The sequence below is a fragment of the Kogia breviceps genome, chromosome 9 (genome assembly GCF_026419965.1).
Source record: "Kogia breviceps isolate mKogBre1 chromosome 9, mKogBre1 haplotype 1, whole genome shotgun sequence".
In the NCBI taxonomy this organism is placed as follows: domain Eukaryota; kingdom Metazoa; phylum Chordata; class Mammalia; order Artiodactyla; family Physeteridae; genus Kogia; species Kogia breviceps.
Window position 1 is genome coordinate 28,318,101 of NC_081318.1, and position 19,902 is coordinate 28,338,002.

Sequence of the window (19,902 nt, forward strand, 5' to 3'; positions counted from 1 at the left end):
GATCACAGACACCCCAAAACATACCACTAGACGCTGCCCTGCCCACCAGAACACAGGCACCAGTCCCCTCCACCAGGAAGCCTACACAAGCCACTGAACCAAACTTACCCACTGGGGGCAGACACCAGAAACAACGGGAACTATGAACCTGCAGCCTGTGAAAAGGAGACCCCAAACACAGTAAGTTAAGCAAAATGAGAAGACAGAGAAATATGCAGCAGGTGAAGGAGCAAGGTAAAAACCCACCAGACCAACCAAATGAAGAGGAAATAAGCAGTCTACCTGAAAAAGAATTCGAAGTAATGATAGTAAAGATGATCCAAAATCTTGGAAATAAAATGGAGAAAGTACAAGAAATGTTTAACAGGGACCTAGAAGAACTAAAGAGTAAACAAACAGGGATGAACAACACAATAAATGAAATTAAAAATTCTCTAGAAGGAATCAATAGCAGAATAACTGAGGCAGAAGAAAGGATAAGTGACCTGGAAGATAAAATAGTGGAAATAACTACCGCAGAACAGGATAAACAAAAAGAATGAAAAGAATTGAGGACAGTCTCAGAGACCTCTGGGACAACATTAAAATGCATCAACATTTTAATTATAGGGGTCCCAAAAGAGTAAGAGAGAAAGAAAGGGGCCGAGAAAATACTTGAAGAGATTGTAGTTAAAAACTTCCCTAATATGGGAAAGGAAATAGTCAAGTCCAGGATGTGCAGAGAGTCCCATACAGGAAAAATACAAGGGGAAACACGCCAAGACACATATTAATCAAACTTTCAAAAATTAAACACAAAGAAAATATATTAAAAGCAGCAAGGGAAAAGCAACAAATAACATACAGGGGAATCCCCATAAGGTTAACAGCTGATCTTTCAGCAGAAACTCTGCAAGTCAGAAGGGAGTGGCAAGACATATTTAAAGTGATGAAAGGGAAAATCTGCAACCAAGATTACCCAGCAAGGATCTCATTCAGATTTGACAGAGAAATTAAAACCTTTACAGGCAAGCAAAAGTTAAGAGAATTCAGCACCACCAAAGCAGCTTTACAACAAATGCTAAAGAAATTTCTCTAGGCAGGAAACAGAACAGAAGGCAAAGACCTCCAAAAACAAACCCAAAACAATTCGGAAAATGGTAATAGGAACATACATATCAAGAATTACCTTAAATGTAAATGGATTAAATGCTCCAACCAAAAGACCTAGACTGGCTGAATGGATACAAAGACAAGACCTGTATATATGCTGTCAACAAGAGACCCATTTCAGACCTAGGGACACATACAGACTGAAAATGAGGGGATGGAAAAGATATTCCATGCAAATGGAAATCAAAAGAAAGCTGGAGTAGTAATTCTCACATCAGACAAAATAGACTTTAAAATAAAGACTATTACAGGCGACAAAGAAGAACACTACATAATGATCAAGGGATCAATCCAAGAAGAAGATGTAGCAATTGTAAATAATTATGCACCCAACTTAGGAGCACTTCAATACATAAGGCAAATATTAACAGCCATAAAAGGGGAATTGACAGTAACACAATCATAGTAGGGGACTTTAACACCACACTTTGACATGGACAGATCATCCAAAATGAGAATAAATAAGGAAATACAAGCTTTAAATGACACATTAGACAAGATGGACTTAATTGATATTTATAGGAAATTCCATCCAAAAACAACAGAATACACTTTCTTCTCAAGTGTTCATGGAACATTCTCCAGGATAGATCATATCTTGGGTCACAAATCAAGCCTTGGTAAATTTTGGGAGAAAATATTTGCAAATGAAGCAACTGACAAAGGATTAATCTCCAAAATTTATAAGCAACTCGTGCAGCTCAATAACAAAAAAAACCCCAATCCAAAAAGGGGCAGAAGAACTAAATAGACATTTCTCCAAAGAAGATATACAGATTGCCAACAAACACATGAAAGAATGCTCAACATCATTAATCATTAGAGAAATGCAAATCAAAACTACAATGAGATATCATCTCACATCAGTCAGAATGGCCATCATCAAAAAATCTAGAAACAATAAATGCTGGAGAGGGTGTTGAGGAAAGGGAACACTCTTGCACTGCTGGTGGGAACGTAAATTGATACAGCCACTATGGAGAACAGTATGGAGGTTCCTTAAAAAACTAAAAACAGAACTACCATACGACCCAGCAATCCCACTACTGGGCATATACCCTGAGAAAACCATAATTCAAAATGAGTCATGTACCAAAATGTTCATTGCAGCTCTATTTACTATAGGCAGGACATGGAAACAACCTAAGTGTCCATCGACAGATGAATGGATAAAGAAGATGTGGCACGTATATACAATGGAATATTGCTCTGCCATATAAAGAAATGAAATTGAGTTATTTGTAATGAGGTGGATGGACCTGGAGTCTGTCATACGGAGTGAAGTAAGTCAGAAACAGAAAAACAAGTACCGTATGCTATCACATGTATATGGAATCTAGAAAAAAAAAAAAAAAAGGCTCTCATGAACTTAGGGGCAGGACAGGAATAAAGATGCACATGTAGAGAATGGACTTGAGGACACAGGGAGGTGGAAGGGTAAGTTGGGATGAAGTGAGAGAGTAGCATTGACATGTATACACTACCAAATGTAATATAGCTAGTAGGAAGCAGCTGCATTGCATGGGGAGATCAGCTTGGTGCTTTGTGACCACCTAGAGGGGTGGGACAGGGAGGGTGGGAGGGAGACACAAGAGGGAGGTGATATGGGGATGTATGTATACATATACCTGGTTTACTCTGTTATACAGCGGAAACTAACACAACATTGTAAAGCAGTTATACTCCAATAAAGATGTTAAAAAATAAAAATATAGCACAGTAACAACCTTGAGCTTATAGCCATATATACAGTACTGTGCCCACATATTTTAGAATATAAAGCTAGTTTTAATTATTCCAAAAGATTACTGTCACGCAAGTTTTATTCTCTAATATGATGCACTAAACATAGAGCTTAACAAAAAGAACTTCATTTAAAAATTTTAAAAACACACCTATAAACAGCTGAATAATAAAAATATTGTTAATTTATAGGATGCTGTACTTAAAGTGGTTAAGGGAAATTTATAGCTTTATATGCTTAACTAGAAAATTAATGCCATGCATTCAAGTTAAAATTTTTAAAGAACAGCAGAATTAACACAAGATAAATTAGAATGGAATAACAGCAGGATTTAATGAAATAGAAACCAACATGCAATAGAGAGGATTATCAAAGTCAAACAATGATAAGTTGAAAAGAATAATAAAAGAGACAAACCTCTTTCAAGGTTAAAAATGAAAGAAAAATATTAGGAATGAAAAGGAGACATAACTACAGATGCTGTATATTCAAAAGATAAGGGAAGTTTTACAACTCTGTACAAGTACTTTTGAAAAATTTAGATGAAATCATATTCCAGAAAAATAGTAGTTATCAAAATTTGCTCGAAGAGAAGGCCCTGAGTAATTTCGTAACTATGACCAGTGAAGAAATAGAATCATTAGTAAATATCTTTCCACAAAGAAATACTGGGCCCAAAAAGCTTAATAGGTGAGTTCCAAGAATAGATAATTCCCATTTTTTACAAAATCCTAGCTACTTTGGTGGTAGTGTGGAGTAGGGGCCAGAGGAAGATGTGACCACTGCAGACCTGAACAGAGCTCTTCTAATGTCCTGGTACATTTTCCATCTTAACCTGAGCTGTGGAAATGTCGATTGTCTTTTTATTATTATTTACATTGTATCTCACTTTTAGACAACTTATATAGGATGTTCACAATAAAATGGTTTTAATGAGTAAATGAGAGATGTACCACAGTGAATAAAAATTGAAGAACAGTTGTTGAAGATGCTTGTTTGTCAAGAATCTGAGTTGGTAGGCAGTTTTCCGGAAGTTCATGCGATCATGGGTGAGCACAGCTCTTTACATATGCGATGTTATTTGTCTTATTGTATCCAACAAAGTGGAATTGGTAACACATTTCCCTTCCTTCAGGTAAAATTACAGGAGGATGAGGGTAAAAGACAAAACTCACCAAGTCCCTCCGTGATGGTTAATAGAGTCAGTCAATATTTTTCTCTTTGGAGAACTGCATATTAGAGTAGATTAGGAATTTCAAATAATCATATAAAACTGTAATAATAGTTTCAAAGGATTTTTGACAGTAGAGGAGACAAAATATCATTGATTTGATACACAAAAGAATTTTTATGAAGAGAATTTAGTTTAAAAGTTCAGCAAATTCTGTGAAAAACTATTAGGCTGTGTCTACATGACTACTAAAAATCATTTATTTCAGTTATAAGAAAATGTCTCCAAAGGTTAGTTTTCCAAATTTAACCGCATGTTACTCAATAAAGAGAAGGGTATGTCATGGGCGTCAACTCCAGAGTTGTTATCCAGATCGCCTGGCTCTATTCAAGGCTTAAGATTCCACACTCTAAATTAAGAATTGTTCTCTCCTTCCTTATTTTGGTTCTGAATCTATTTTTATTTTTATTCCTATTTTAGCTCTACTTTATCTCAGACCATCTTAATTCTATGAAATGGCAAAAAGATTCTTTGCTAATCAGTTTCTAGAAATCTAAAATAGAAATTAAGTTGCTTCCCATCCTGAATGAATCTCTCCCTTCCCTCTGAAGTATGACTTTAATTTCAAAAGAACAAACTGCATCTTGATGCAGGTTTCTTCAGTCATTGAAATGGCCTCTGCTTTTACTGTACATGTATCAAAATGTTAAAAATTAAAACTGCTGTGTTAGGAGAAGACATCATGATTATTTAGTTTTGGGTATACTTACCTCAGTTTTCTGTATTTCACCTTTCTGAATAAGGTTTATAAAATAAAGTTTAGACAGTGTCATGAATGTGGTAAACTGTTTTTTTAAAATAAGAAATTGGTATTTTTATTTGGTTATTTTTAACAGGAATCATCATTAAATCTCTCTTTTTCTTCCTGTTATGTCTGTTTTTCTCAGTGGTGTTTTCTTTATGCTGTGCTGAATATCAAGTCTCTCAGAATTACGAGAAACATTGATAAGATTTTTTAGTATCAGGTGTGTGCCATCTAAGTTTGTAAATAGACTAGAATGAGTTGGTATGTGGTAAAGATGAGATGCTATTAATTAAAAGATAAGCCAGGGAAACGTGTTATTTTGTTACGATTTGAAAAGCCAGATATCAACAGACTTACTTCATTCTTAGGAGAGTGTAATGAGAATAAATGACAAAACACTCCTATTTTTATGGTGCTTATTTCTTTTTTCTTTTTTTTTTTTTGCGTTACGCGGGCCTCTCCCGTTGCGGAGCACAGGCTCCGGACGCGCAGGCTCAGCGGCCATGGCTCACGGGCCCAGCCGCTGCGCGGCACGTGGGATCTTCCCGGACCAGGACACGAACCCGTGTCCCCTGCATCAGCAGGCGGACTCTCAACCACTGCGCCACCAGGGAAGCCCTTATGGTGCTTATTTCTTTCCTTTTGACAGGAGCTTTAAAAAAATCATATAAAGTAAGGCATGATGATCATCTCCACTTTAAAAAATACAAATAAAATATCTAGTGAAGACTTTGTAAGAAGAGATGGTGTGAAATCTTCAGCATGCAAAAATAATTTCTGAGAAACTACCTCTTACACACTCAAACCGTTAAGTTTTCCCCAGCCATCCATAAAAATTGTGTTGTCGGGCTTCCCTGGTGGCACAGTGGTTGAGAGTCCGCCTGTTGATGCAGGGGACGCGGGTTCGTGCCCCGGTCCGGGAGGATCCCACGTGCTGCGGAGCGGCTGGGCCCGTGAGCCATGGCCGCTGAGCCTGCGCGTCCGGAGCCTATGCTCCGCAACGGGAGAGGCCACAACAGTGAGAGGCCCGCGTACCGCAAAAAAAAAAAAAAAAAAAAAAAAGAAAAATTGTGTTGTAATTTGTGTTTGAATTAATAATATAGGTTCCAATAGCTATATCTATAATGCTTTACCTTTCTTTTAAAATTGAAATATAGTTGATTTACAGTGTGTTAGTTTCAGCTGTGTATAGAGCACAGTGATTCAGTTATATATATATATATTCTTTAATGCTTTACCTTAACCTAATTCTTATGGCACACTGTGTTTTGTACTCTAATGTGCTAATTTTTAGAACAGCTGAATAATTATTACAAGCTGTAAAGCTTATTATTATTTTCTTTCTTGACTGTGCCATCTGTCAGAAACAAAAGCAAAGATAAAAATCTCAGTGAGCCATGAAAGATTCCCCATTGCTTAATGTGCCTTCTAAGGAAACACATCTACATGGAAAACAAAATTAATGCTGCATTTCAAAGAGAATCTTTGTTACTTCATTGCAGGTGGGGAACCCAAGGAGATTTTACCACTACTCATCCACTGCCTGTGGTCAAAGTAAAACTCTTCACGGAAAGCACTGGGGTCCTGGCCCTTGAAGATAAAGAACTAGGAAGGGTGAGTTATGGTCAGCTCCGTGTTTCCCAGGGAGCACAATTTTAACTTCTCTGGATTTAGAGTTAAGGTGGACCAGTATGCAGTGTGTAAACCTTCTGTTTGTATGTTAATAATTTATTTGTAATTTCCCATGAGCCCAGCTTACAGCTCTGATTTACTAAACATAATTGCTGTAATGGAGAAAGTATTGTGATAGGCCTTGGGTGTTTAAGGGGAACACATAAGGTCATAGTCATTGACTTGAGTCATTCTTGTCACATGTACTCCACTGGCCAGTGACTGAAAGGTATAGGCCAACTTGTCCTTCTTGGTGAAAGGTAACTCTAATTCAAACATTTCTGTCCATGGGTTACAAGCATCCTCTTTATATTTGAAGTCATCTGCTCTTTATGTTCGTTGTGATTAGACTGATTACAGAATATCTCTTAAGTGTTTTATCTCTTGTACCTCTCTCATTTTCCCCGTGAGAAGGTCTTCACCACACACCTTTTAGCATAGAATTGTTTTTTTCCTATAGTCACCTCCTCATACCTATAATATATTTATCCTCTAATCCAGTATCTCTCACCTATACTCAGCTTCTTCTGACATTACAGTAGATTTGTGATCTTAACACCTCTCTGTGTGAAAGATTATCTGCAGTTTTGTTTACGAGGTAGATGTGTTCCAGTGAGTAGACTATAAAGTTATCTTCTGTAATGTGGATGTATTTTACCCAGACCTGAGCACTGCTTTCATATATATTTTCCAGAAAATAAAGCCTTAAGAACTCTTACTTGAAATTTTCTGGTAATGGTGGATAGCTGGTGTGATGCTAGGTGTCGAAGGATGCTAGGATTCGTGTGTATGTTAGATTTGTTTCCCCCCTGAAGTTGGGATTTCTATTTATTTCAAATCTTCTTCCTTTTCTGTATCCTTTACACCTTTGAAGTTTTTTCGTTTCTAGGGATTTCGTGAATCGATACCCACACTCCAGAAATTGTTTCTGCATTCATATGCTAGATTTCCTCTTCTGTTTCCCTGTTATGTGTATTTCTTAATGCCTAAGAGAGCTAAACCATAATGTTCGTTCATTCATGTGCTTATATATTTGTGCATTTATTCATTCAACAAAGGTATACAGGTGGCATAATCTAAGAGAAGAACCCTGGAGACTGCATGTGGTCTGATGGATTTGTGAATCAGGGTTTCTCATTTAAATTATTATTACATTCATTTTACCTTGTTTCCTTATTGTAACTATTTTTCACTGTGTAATAGTAGCCATTTTAAGTCTAATGCTATAACGTAACTTAAGGTATTTTAAATTTATTTTTCAGGTCTCTAGATAGATAGATATAGATATCTATCTATATATATAAAAGCAATTTTAAAATTATGTATATGAGTGTTATATTTTCCAATCAGTTGTATATCTGAGAAAGACCTCATGCTCCCTTGTTCCTGTGATACATGAAAGACAATTTTTCTATCTGTATAAGAGTTTCTCAACCTCAGCACTATTGATATTCTGAGTAGGATAATTCTTCATTGTTAGGAGCACTCCTGTGCATTTTATGATATTTGGTAGCATTCCTGACCACTCAATATATGCCAGTATTCTCGTCCCCTCTTAAGTAAAGATGATAAGAAATGTCTCCAGACATTGCCAAGTGTCCCCTGGGAGCACCTCTGCTTGAGATCCATTGATCTATGCCAATGACCTCAGTAGGTTCCATGATTATAAATGTTTTTTTGTGTTAATAACTTCCAATTTTTAAATTAGTTTTCTTCCTTGGAGCTTCAGATTTGTATATCCAACTTGCCTACTTGGTATTTCTAATTGTGTGTTAACAGATAATCTCACACTAAATATTTTTGAAATAAGAACTTTTGATTAGCAACCCCATCAAGTCTTCCATAGGGGCCATTGTCAAGCAAGTGACCTCAGCATGCCCTTTTTTTCTTCTTCTTTGACTCTAATACCCAATCTATTTGCAAGTTCTGTCAGCTTTTTCCTAAATTTATACTGAGTGTGTTCACACTTTAACGTTTCCTCGACCGTAATTCAAGACATCATTATTTCTCACTAGTAATAGTCAGCTTACTTCTTTCTCATTTGTCATCTTGTCCCTTCTGATCCAGCTTTCACACCTCAGCCACTATGATCTATTTAAAATTCAAAAAAGAATCACATCATTCTGTCCTTAAAATCTTCCATTGTCTTCTCAGTTATTTGGAACAAAGATTCAGACTCCTCATCATAGTGTCATATGCCCAAGAAGGGTTATCAAAGTGGGACCCTGGACAAGCATCGTCAGCAACACCTGGAAAATGCCCAACTCTCCATCTTTTGGAACAGAAACTTGGGGGTGGGGTGCTGCAATCTGTTCTAACAAGGCCACCTCATAATTTGGACACACACCAACATTGAAGAACTCTGCTCTGCATGAACTGATCTCTCTCCAAATTCATCTCCTATTACACCCTCCTTGCTTACTGTCATTCTTCCTTCATGTTTGGCTTTCTTTCTGTTCCTCAAACATATCAGACTCATTCTTGGTTTACACTTCGGGTCTTTAGATGTGTTATAATCTGACCACATGTGTGCAATTAGAAGAAAATTAGAAGAGAATGGTGGTCATTGCTGGAGGGTAGAGAGCTACTGGTAATGTTTTCTATATATTTACCTACTTTTATACTTAGAAACAGTAACAACATTTTAATTTGAAGAAAAAGGCCTTACATCATCTGAGCTCTGTAGTCTAAAATGATATAACTCTTGTATCTGGGGATCTTAGTTTAGTGAAGTTTTTTAATGAAAATTTTGTGTGGTATTTGAAAGATGAGTAACACAGCCTTTAAAATAGATGTATAGCACAAGAAGATACACTAAATGGATATAACACAAGAAAACTGACAATAACAAAAACTGACAAGGATTCAAATCAACAAACTTAATCTTTGCTGGCGGAAATGAAAAGTTGTACAGCCACTGTGGAATACAACTTGCCAGTGTCTTATAAAGTTAAACTTAGACTTACCATATAGCTCAGAAGCTGCCCTCCTAGGTATTTACCCAAGGGTTTATACAGTTCATGTCCACACAAAACCTGCATGTGAATGTTGTAACAGCTTTATTCATAATCGCAAAAAACTGGAAGCAGTAACATGTCCTTCAACAGAGTAATGGATAAATTGTGGTACATCTGTAGAGTGGAATACTATTCAGCAATACAAAGAAATGAACTACTAATTCATGCAACAACATAGATGAAACTTAAATGCAAGTGAAAGAAGTCAGACCCCAAAGACTACATAATGTATGATTTGTTCTAAAAAAGGCAACATTATAGAAACAGAAAACAGATGAGTGTTTCCCATGGATTGACCCAGGGGGGAAGTGGTTGACTGAAAAGGGGTGTAGAGGGATCTTTCAAGGTGAAGGAATTTTTCTGTTTGATACTGGGTATTGGATGTATGAATGTTTGTATTTGCCTAAACACATAGAACTGTACATCACAGGAGGAGATCAATCAAGATGGAGGAGTAAGAGAATGTGGAACTCACATGTGTTTGATAAACACATCAGAAATACACCCACATGTGGAACAGTTCTCACTGAAAACTAACTGGAAACTGGCAGAAGGACTCCTATACAACCAAGGCTGTAAGAAAGATACACATATAATCAGGTAGAAAGGGAAGAAAAGTGATCAGGTTGGGACTTGTGCACCTGGAAGGGAACTTAGAGGAAAAGGGAGAATACATGGCTGGACACCTGCCCTGGGAAATGAGCAGTGAGAGCCACAGATTAGACACCCCAGTCCCAGGGTCCTAAACAGGAGAGATGAACCCCCTTGGCTGGTTGGAGGCTCTGGGAACAGGAGGGCTAACAGGAGGGCTCTGGAAACACTGGACTCGGCTTGTGGGCAGCACGAGCACACTGGCTTGCCCCCCAAGGCAGGGTGAAGAGAGGTCTGCTTTAGCAGCTGCCAGGTTTCCCAAGACACTGGATCTTGGGCAGCCATGACTGGGGAGAAGACTCAACTGTGGGACACGGAGGCTACCAGGTACTGGGGCAGAGCCTGGCTGAGTGAGGGGGTGGCAGCCATTGTTGGCACTTACTTAAGCAGCCCATCAAAAGCAGCCCAGATCTCTATGGCAGCCACTCCACCACAGCTCACCACCCCCATACATGCTCAGAGTCCATGTGGGTCCCCCCTGCCCTGCAGTGTTGCTCCACCACAGGGCAAGGGTGGCAGAGGCTGGGGAGAGTGATCAGCTGTGGGACAAAAGGATTTGCACCTGAGGCTGTGTTTGAGCAGAGCAAAGGAAACTATTGTGGGTGCCTGCACAGGCAGCATGGCAGAGAAAGCTTGCACTTCTGTTTGAGGCAGACAGGAGCAGAGAGCCCCCAAGAGCCCCATTTGCTTCAGCACTACCCCTTCTGGGGCAAGGGTCCCCAGTGCAGGGAGAGGGATAAACACATACTTAAAGGGAATAGAGCCAGCTCAGGCTTGACCCTCAGGGAATCTGCTCCAGCAACTTGGGATCAGACCACTCTCCCCAATAGGGTGTTGCTGGCCACTGAGCAGAGGGGAGGTCCTGCCTCACACCTGGCTCTAGCCCCTCCATCTCCAGCCCCACCCCCTACCAAGGTCATAGCTGCCAGAACGCCCTAAGGAAAAATATGACTTGCATTCTACCGAAGGCATTGGACACAGTCCATATGGGGACTCTCCCACATAAGAATACTCCTTCAAGACCACAATAGGTAACTGTTTCACCTAAATTCATAGAGGAAGAGAAAGTTCACCAAAACGAGAAGGTAGAGGGATTGCTGTCAATTGAAAGAGCAAGAGAAAACCTCAACAATTTGCAATTGAAAGAAACAATTTGCCAGATAAAGAATTCAAAATATTAGTAATAAAAATGTTAACTAAATTAGGGAAAAGAAAAGATATATACAGTGAAAATTTTAACAAGTTAAAAAATGGAAAGAAAGACCCAATCAGAAATGAATTCAATACCTGAAATTTAAAAAAAAAACAAAACAAAACACAAGAAGGTATGAATAGCACACTGAGTGACACAGAAGAATGAGTAAGTGATCTGGAAGATAGAATAATGGAAATCACCCAATCAGAGCAGCAAAAAGAAAAACAAATTTTAAAAAATAAAAATAAGAGATCTCTGGGATAATATTAAGCCCACCAATACTTGCATTGTAGGGGTCCCAGAATGGAGAAGAGAGAAGGGGATTGAAAATGTATTTGAGGAAACTATGGCTGAAAACTTTCCAAACCTGAGCAAGGAAACAAATATCCAGGTATTAGAAACACAGGGGATTCCAAACATGACCTCAAACAGACCCACATGAAGATATATCATAATGAGAATGGCAAAAGATAAAGAATTATAAATGCAGCAAGAGAAAAAGGGTCAAATACAAGGGAATCCCCATAAGGCTATCAGCTGACTTCTCTGCAGAAACTTTGCAGGGAGTGACATGATATATTCAATATGCTGAAAGGGAAAACCTTGTAGCCTAGAATACTCTACCCAGCAAGATTATCATTTAGAATAGAAAAGGAATTTTTCAGGCAAGCAGAAACTAAGAGTTCATCAGTACTAAACCTATCCTAAAAAATGTTAAAGTGTCTTTAAGTGGAAAGATAGGAATCTATAGAAGAAGGAAAATCTCACTAGGAAAGGCAAATATATAGTAAGGACTGAGGATCAACCACTTACATAAGCCAGTACAAGACAAAAATTGTAAAAGCAACTATAACTACAATAAACTGTAAAGGGATACGTGTGAAAATGTAAAATATGACATTAAAAATGGTGCGGAGGAGGGGAGTAAAAAAATGTGGCTCTTTTAGAGTGTGTTTGAACTTAAAATGACTACTAGTTTAAAACAAGTAGATATATGAACCTCACAGTAACCACAAATTAAAAACCTACCAACTAAGAAAAAGGAACACAACCATACTAAGGAAAATCAAACCACAATGGAAGAAACAAGAAGAAATGAACAGGGAAGAGTTATAAAAACAATAGAAAACAAGTAGTAAAAGGCAATTAGTAGGTACCTATCAATAGCTATTTTAAATGTCAATGGATTAAGTACTCCAATCAAAAGACATAGGGTGGCTCTTTGGATAATACAAGAGACTCACTTCAGAGGTGAAGACACGCAGACAGAAAGTGAGGGAATGGAAAGAGATATTTCATGCAAATGGAAACAAAATGGGGCTAGCAATAGTCATATCAGACAAAATAGACTTTAAAACAAAGTCTTTAACAAACCACAAAGAAGGGTATTATATAATGATAAAGTGATCGATACAAGAGGAGAATATTACTTTCATTAACATACATGCACCCAATACAGGAGCACCTAAACATACAAAGCAAATACTAACACATAAAGGGAGATATTGACAGTAATACAATAATGATAGGGGACTTTAACACCCCACTGACATCAATGGACAGATCATCCAGACAGAAAATAAGGCAACAGTGATTTTAAATGACACAATAAACCAGTTGGACATAGTAGATATTTACAAGACATTACATCCAAAAACAGAATACACATTCTTTTCAAATGCATATGGAACATTCTCCAGGATAGATCATATGCTAGGCCACAAAACAAGTCTAAACAAATTTGAGAGGATGGAAATTATATCAAGCATTTTTTTGGACCACAGTGGTATGAAACTAGAAGTCAATTATAGAAAACAAATGAGAAAAGAACAGACGTGCAGACTTAAACAACATGCTATTAAAAAACAATGGATTGGACTTCCCTGGTGGTGCAGTGGTTAAGAATCCACCTGCCAGTGCAGGGGACATGAGTTCGATCCCTGGTCTGGGAAGATCCCACATGCTGTGGAGCAACTAAGCCTGTGTGCCAAACTACTGAGCCTGCGCTCTAGATCCTGCTTGCCGCAACTACTGAGCCTGCATGTTGCAACTGTTGAAGCCCACGTGCCTAGAGCCTGTGCTCAGCAACAAGAGAAGCCACTGCAATGAGAAGCCTGCACGCCATAACAAACAGTAGCCCCTGCTCACCTCAACTAGAGAAAGCCTGCACACATCAACAAAGACTCAATGCAGCCAAAAAAATAAAAAGGTCAATGAAGAACTCAAAGAGGAAATCATATGTGGAATCTAAAAAATAAAACAAACGGTTATAGCAAAACAGAAACAAACCCATAGGAAACAAACCAGTGGTTACCAGCAAGGAGAGGGAAGAGGGGAGGGGTAAGATAGGGGTATGGGATTAAGAGATACAAATTACTATGTATTGATATAAAATAGATAAGAAAGATATATTATATAGCACAGGGAATTTTAGCTATTTTCTTGTAATAACTTAATGGAGTGTAACCTGTAAAAATACTGAACCACTATGCTGTACCCCTGAAGCTAATTTAATATTGTAAATCAACTTCAATAAACAAAAAGAACTGTACATCATAAAGCATGTACTTTAATGTATGCAGATTAACACAGATGAACTTAGTTGTATTACAAGGTACAACATAACTGCACCGAAAGGAGTGGTGAGAAGTGTACACCTAAGCAATATAAGAGAAAAACAGTAACCTGCAAACACTACCTTAACCAAGTAAGGAAGATTAATACTGCCATTGATGCCACATAGCTATCATGTACTCCTGATACGATGTTATGAGAACGGCACATTTCATCTCTGTGATATTTTTTCTGAAAACCCCAACTTAAACCCAGTTTAATTATGATGAAAATATCAGACAAAACCAGACTAGGGGACACTGTACAGGATAATTGGCTAGTATTTTTCTAGTCTGTCTAGGTATAAAAACAAGACTGAGAAACTGTCACACACAGATCAGAAGAGACTAAGGAGACGTGACAACTAAATGCGATGTGGTGTCTTGGGTTGGGTCTTGGAATAGAAAAGACATTGATGGAAAAACCCATGGAATCCAAATAGAGTCTGGGGTTTAGTTAAGAGTAATGTAACAATGTATGTTTCATGGTTTTTGCAGAAGTACCATGGTATCATATGTTAATTATGGGGGAAACTCTGAGAGGTATACAGGAACTTTCAATAGTATTTTTGCAACTTTTCTGTAAATTTAAAAAATTATTCCAGAATGTAAAGCTTAGTTTTAAAAAGATTTGTAATAAAGAAGGCTTTTCAGCATTTTTTTTTGAAATGCTTCAGCTTATATTTTCTAAGAGACAGACATTTTCTTACATCAATTCCATTATTGCACCTAGGAAATTTAATATTGATGAATATTAGTATGTGATACATAGTCAACATTCAGAGTCCCATAATTATCCTAGCATGTCTGTAAAAGCTGGATTTCCCCATTCCCCAATCCAGAATACAATTCAGGATCATATATTGGGTGGGCGGGGCAGGGGGGTTGTCTATGATTATGACGTTTTTAACGAGTTTAATTTTGTAGAATGTTTTCCCTTCTGGATTTGTCTTACTGTTTTTTCATGATTGGATTCAGCTAAACATTTTTGGGAAGAACCCTACATAGGTGATGTTTTGTGATTCCCATAGCATCATATCGGGAGTCATATAGTAGTAGATTTTCTTGGTATTAGTGAAGTTAATTAAGCTTGATACCATCAGTTTTTGTTTTTTGGAGCTTGAGATGTTGATTGACTCAGCTTGTACTCTCCCTATCCCAGGCCTATAATCAGCACTGATTCTTTTTAGTGATAATGAAATTTAGAAATCAACATTCTGTGTATCATCACTTATGGTTAAGGAATATATACTTTTTAAAAATCATGAGTTTACAGGTTCCCTGCAGCATCAATATGTTTACTTATTTTCTGTCTTGTAATACATACAAAATTGTTCCAGAAATACTGTACCAGTACCATAACCAACAAAGAACTTAGCAAGTAATGGTCAGTATTTCTTTGTAGTCCTTTTTGTCCTTAGAATGTATCTCAGTAAGGATGTATGTGTGATTACTTCATTTAAAAGTAACCTAGTACAGTAGAAGATAAAGCTTCTTATTTATATTCTAAATGGAAAAAAATCACTGAAGATACTACAGGTTCAGTCATTATGGAGATTTCCTTCAACAGGTCTATCATAATAATTCTCATCCAAGCAGCTCACTGAAGGATTTACTAGATCAGTTTTGCCATACTAAGTAAGGTTAACTCCACTGACTTTTTTTTTTTTTTTTTTTTTTTGCGGTACGCGGGCCTCTCACCGCTGTGGCCTTTCCCACCGCAGAGCACAGCCTCTGGACGTGCAGGCTCAGCGGCCATGGCTCACGGGCTCAGCCGCTCTGCGGCATGTGGGATCCTCCCGGACCGGGGCACGAACCCGCGTGCCCCGCATCGGCAGGCGGACTCTCAACCACTGCGCCACCAGGGAAGCCCCACTGACTTTTTATTAAGTGTGATCTGGAGGCATTTACTCTCTGGATCTCTGACCCCTTGTCTGAAATACAAACTGTGTTGTCATTTCTTGTTCTCCTTTTCCATCATTATATTGATTTACTGGTTGCTATTACTGCTTACTATTCACATATCCCATTTAATCCTCTTTGAAGATGATAGTAACAGTCCATATTTAGTTAGAGAGTGAGAATCAGAGGTTAAGACCACTCAGTTAGCAACTGCGAGAGTCCTGATCTGAACTTCAGTTTTCTGACCCCAAAGTCTACTAAAACAATCATTAAATACTGCATTTCATAGGATGAGGTAATGTGACTGTTTTACAAATCATGGTGTCGGTGTGGACCAATTTAATTTCATGACTTAAAGCAGGAACTGAATATTATTTAAGCTAAAGCCAATTCATGCATAGTCATTTTATATCATTTTATACAGTGATTTGAATCTTATTAGGGTACTGTCTGGCTGCTTTTATTACTTTCATTTGTGATGGTGTGTCTCAACTTGATGTTCACATAAGAGCTGCTTCGGGGAGTGTTTGAAAAGACTCAGGGTCTGGGCTCATACTTTAGTTGGTTTAGGGTGAGCCCAGGAAAGAGAATTTTAAGCACTTCTCAGGAGCTGATAATGTGCATATAGGGTTGAGAGGCACTGGCACAAATAGTATAGCCGATACGAAGGTGCAGCCAGGGTTGAGAACTAGTCACACATTAAAAAAAAAAATCTAGGGCTTCCTGGTGGCGCAGTGGTTGAGAATCCGCCTGCCAATGCAGGGGACACGGGTTCGTGCCCTGGTCCGGGAAGATCCCACATGCCGCGGAGCAACTAAGCCCGTGAGCCATGGACGCTGAGCCTGCGCGTCCGGAGCCTGTGCTCCACAACGGGAGAGGCCACAACAGTGAGAGGCTTGCATACCGCAAAAAAAAAAAAATTCTATCGGAGCACATAGTTTTGTGAAATGAGAGCTCAAATTTAAATAGGCATTAGGCAGTTAAAGGTTATGTTCTTTGGCAAATGCTTGGCATGCAGATTTTGTTTGTAGATGGCAGATGCAAATACCTATTTAGGGAAACGGGGGTGGCATATGGAGATTTTTCATCCAAGTTGGTGGCCAGCCCTCCACCGGGTGCTAAGGGAATACCTCGAGACAGAACAGGGAATTTTTCTTATTATGGGTATGTCCTAGCAGGTAAATAGTAGACCAGTTAAGCACCCAAACTTATACAGTTCATCATAATCAATTGTCCCTGCAAAAATTTAAAAGCAGGGCTTTTGTAACATAGCCATATAAAAATCTAAATGATCCCGCAAGGCATCTATTTGTGAGCGATGCAGTTTCCATTGAGTCTTTCAGAATGAATTAATGTACTCCTGGGTACTATTTAACCTGCCAAATGGTGTTCTTGAGTCCAAAATGGATTTTTTTTTTTTTTTCTCTGCGTTGGGTCTTCATTGCTGCGTGCAGGATTTCTCTAGTTGCGGCGAGCGGGGGGTACTCTTCGTTGCGGTGTGCCGGCTTCTCATTGCGGTGGCTTCTCTTGTTGGGGAACACGGGATCTAGGAGCGCAGACTTCAGTAGTTGTGGCTTGCGGGCTCTAGAGCGCAGGTTCAGTAGTTGTGCATGGGCTTAGTTGCTTCGCGGCGTGTGGGATCTTCCTGGACCTGGGCTCGAACCCGTGTCCCCTACATTGGCAGGCAGAGTCTTAACCACTGTGCCACCAGGGAAGTCGCCAAAATGGATTTTTGAAGTTTCTACCCAAATAACTTTTTAGTTTTAGAGTGTTGCTGTAAAGACATTCTTTCTGACGGTTGTTAGAAAAAGAACCTATTGTCTATTCATACACTCTAAGTTTGTGGCCTTGGTACCACATCATCAGTATACACAGGAGGGTGCTGGTTCTTCTGCCTCCCTGAGGTTGGAGAAGTGTATAAATCAGAATCTATTTTCCTTTATGGTGCAGTGGAGCTAGAACGTCATGTTTTTTTCCTCATTTGATTAAATAATATTTCAATATCTGTACTTCTAGTAAACATTTCTTAATATGGAGATGTTCATAGCTAATAATTTAGAGTGACAGTCATTATGCATGTTTTACAAATGTAAATATTGGTGTTATATGGAAATTTCAGGTACATTTTAAATATTAAGATAAATTAGCCTTGCTCAATATATTATTCCATTAAAATGTACTGTTATCTTTCAAGCACCTTGGTTAGGACCTGTAGAGTTTAAAACATGTCCTTGATTGCCTTGTTTGTAGGGAGTCATCACAGAACTTATTTCAACATACAAAGTAATAGAACAGGAATAGACTACAGATGTTTTATTGACTAATTAACAATTCTGATTTTTCACAAATAATTATATAGTTAAATGCATAAAAATCACTTTAGGCCTTCCCTTCACTCAGACAAAATTTATATTTGAGGATTAAACTTTCCAGCATTATATAAATTTGATTCATCTACATATGAATCAAAAAAGCATTAGAGAAGCTGCTAGTGAAATTATAATCATAGGCATTTTACTTCAGTTTGAAAGCAAAATTTAGTGTCCAATTTCATTGAAAGAGCCGGTACTCAATGACTGATATTTTAGCCAGCAAGTTAATATCATTTGCTGCAAAATGGAATGGAAATTCATTTGCATTTCATATGTGTCTAATTCACCTCCTCAAACAGAGTAAACGTTTCTTTTTGTAGTTCTAACAAGTGGTATACCTTTTCTGAAACTAAAAATCACAGAAAAGCTCTCCTTCCTCCTTTAGTCCTTTCATGTAGCCATTTGTCACAAGACTTTGTTGTCATATCTCAGAAGCCATTCCAGTGACAAGAAAGGGACCACAGACAGGTGAAGGGCCAGAGATCATTCATATATGGTGCGAAGTCTTTCTAGATATATTTTCTAGCGGCAGTTGATTACGTCTGGGTCATTAATTACATGCTGTGTAGTTTAGAGGAGAGGACTTTACCATCCTGAGTCTGACTTGGAAAGGAGCCTTTGATAATGTGCATCACTTGTTCCTCAGTGAGTCTCCCTCAGACCTTCTCTGAGGAGTTGGCTGGCATCCTCACTATAGAGGTAGAGGAAAGCATTTTCTTACATTCTCACCACTAAAAGAGCAAGTTATAAATAGGCATCCTCCATGATGGGTCCATGTGGGTGATTATAGTAGCAGAAGTTGACATTTCAGTTTCCTCAGAAAAGTAGAGGGCTGCCTCGGTCCCAGATAGAACAAGTATTCAACGTACACACTGTACCAATTCCTTATTTGTAATAGGTGTGTAGTGTTACTTCATTATGGTTTTAATTTATACTTCCGTAACAGCTAATACTAATCATGTTAACATCTTTTTGCATGCTTACTTTTCATTTGTACCTCTTCTTTGATGAAGAATCTGTTCAGACATTTTTCCAGTATTTAATTGGGTTACTTGTTTTCTTATTCTTAAGTTTGGAAAGACCATAGTACATTGTTTACACATCTTTTATCAGGTTTATGATTTGTAAATATTTTTCTCCCAGAATTTGGCTTGTCTTTTCATTCTGTTAACAGTGTGTTTCAAAGAGCAGAAGTTTTTAATTTTGATGAAGTCCAATTTTCTTTCTTTTATGGCTTGTACTTTTGGTGCCATATGTAAGAAATCTGCATTGCATATGTAGATCAGTTTGGGAGTTGATCAACAAAGTTAAGTTTCCCGACCCATGAATGCAGTATATCCCTCCATTTATTTAAGCCTTATTTCATTCCCCATAGTGATGTCTTAATAGTTTTCAATGATCAGGTCTTGCATTTCTTTTGCCAGATCTATCACTGAGTATTTCGTATTTTTGTTATTTTAAATAGCATCATTTTGTTTGTTTTAATTTTCTTAATTTAGATATTGTTTGTATATTGAAATGTAATTGACTTTTCTATATTGATCTTACATCCTGCAACCTTGATAAACTCACTTACTAGTTCTACTGGTATCTTGGTAGATTGTTTTTCC

The 19,902-nt window shown here is 38.0% G+C and overlaps 1 protein-coding gene across 7 annotated transcripts in view; it reads left to right on the forward strand.

Annotated features, from left to right (window-relative positions):
* The window catches only part of CADPS2 (calcium dependent secretion activator 2), a 544,229-nt gene that overhangs the window by 261,471 nt on the left and 262,856 nt on the right, over positions 1 to 19,902 (forward strand). For all 7 annotated transcript variants that reach the window (XM_059073595.2, XM_067042266.1, XM_059073599.2 and 4 more), the window contains exon 7: positions 6,375 to 6,486. In XM_059073595.2, the coding sequence (XP_058929578.1) occupies positions 6,375 to 6,486 (112 nt within the window). The remainder of the gene's footprint in view (positions 1 to 6,374; positions 6,487 to 19,902) is intronic.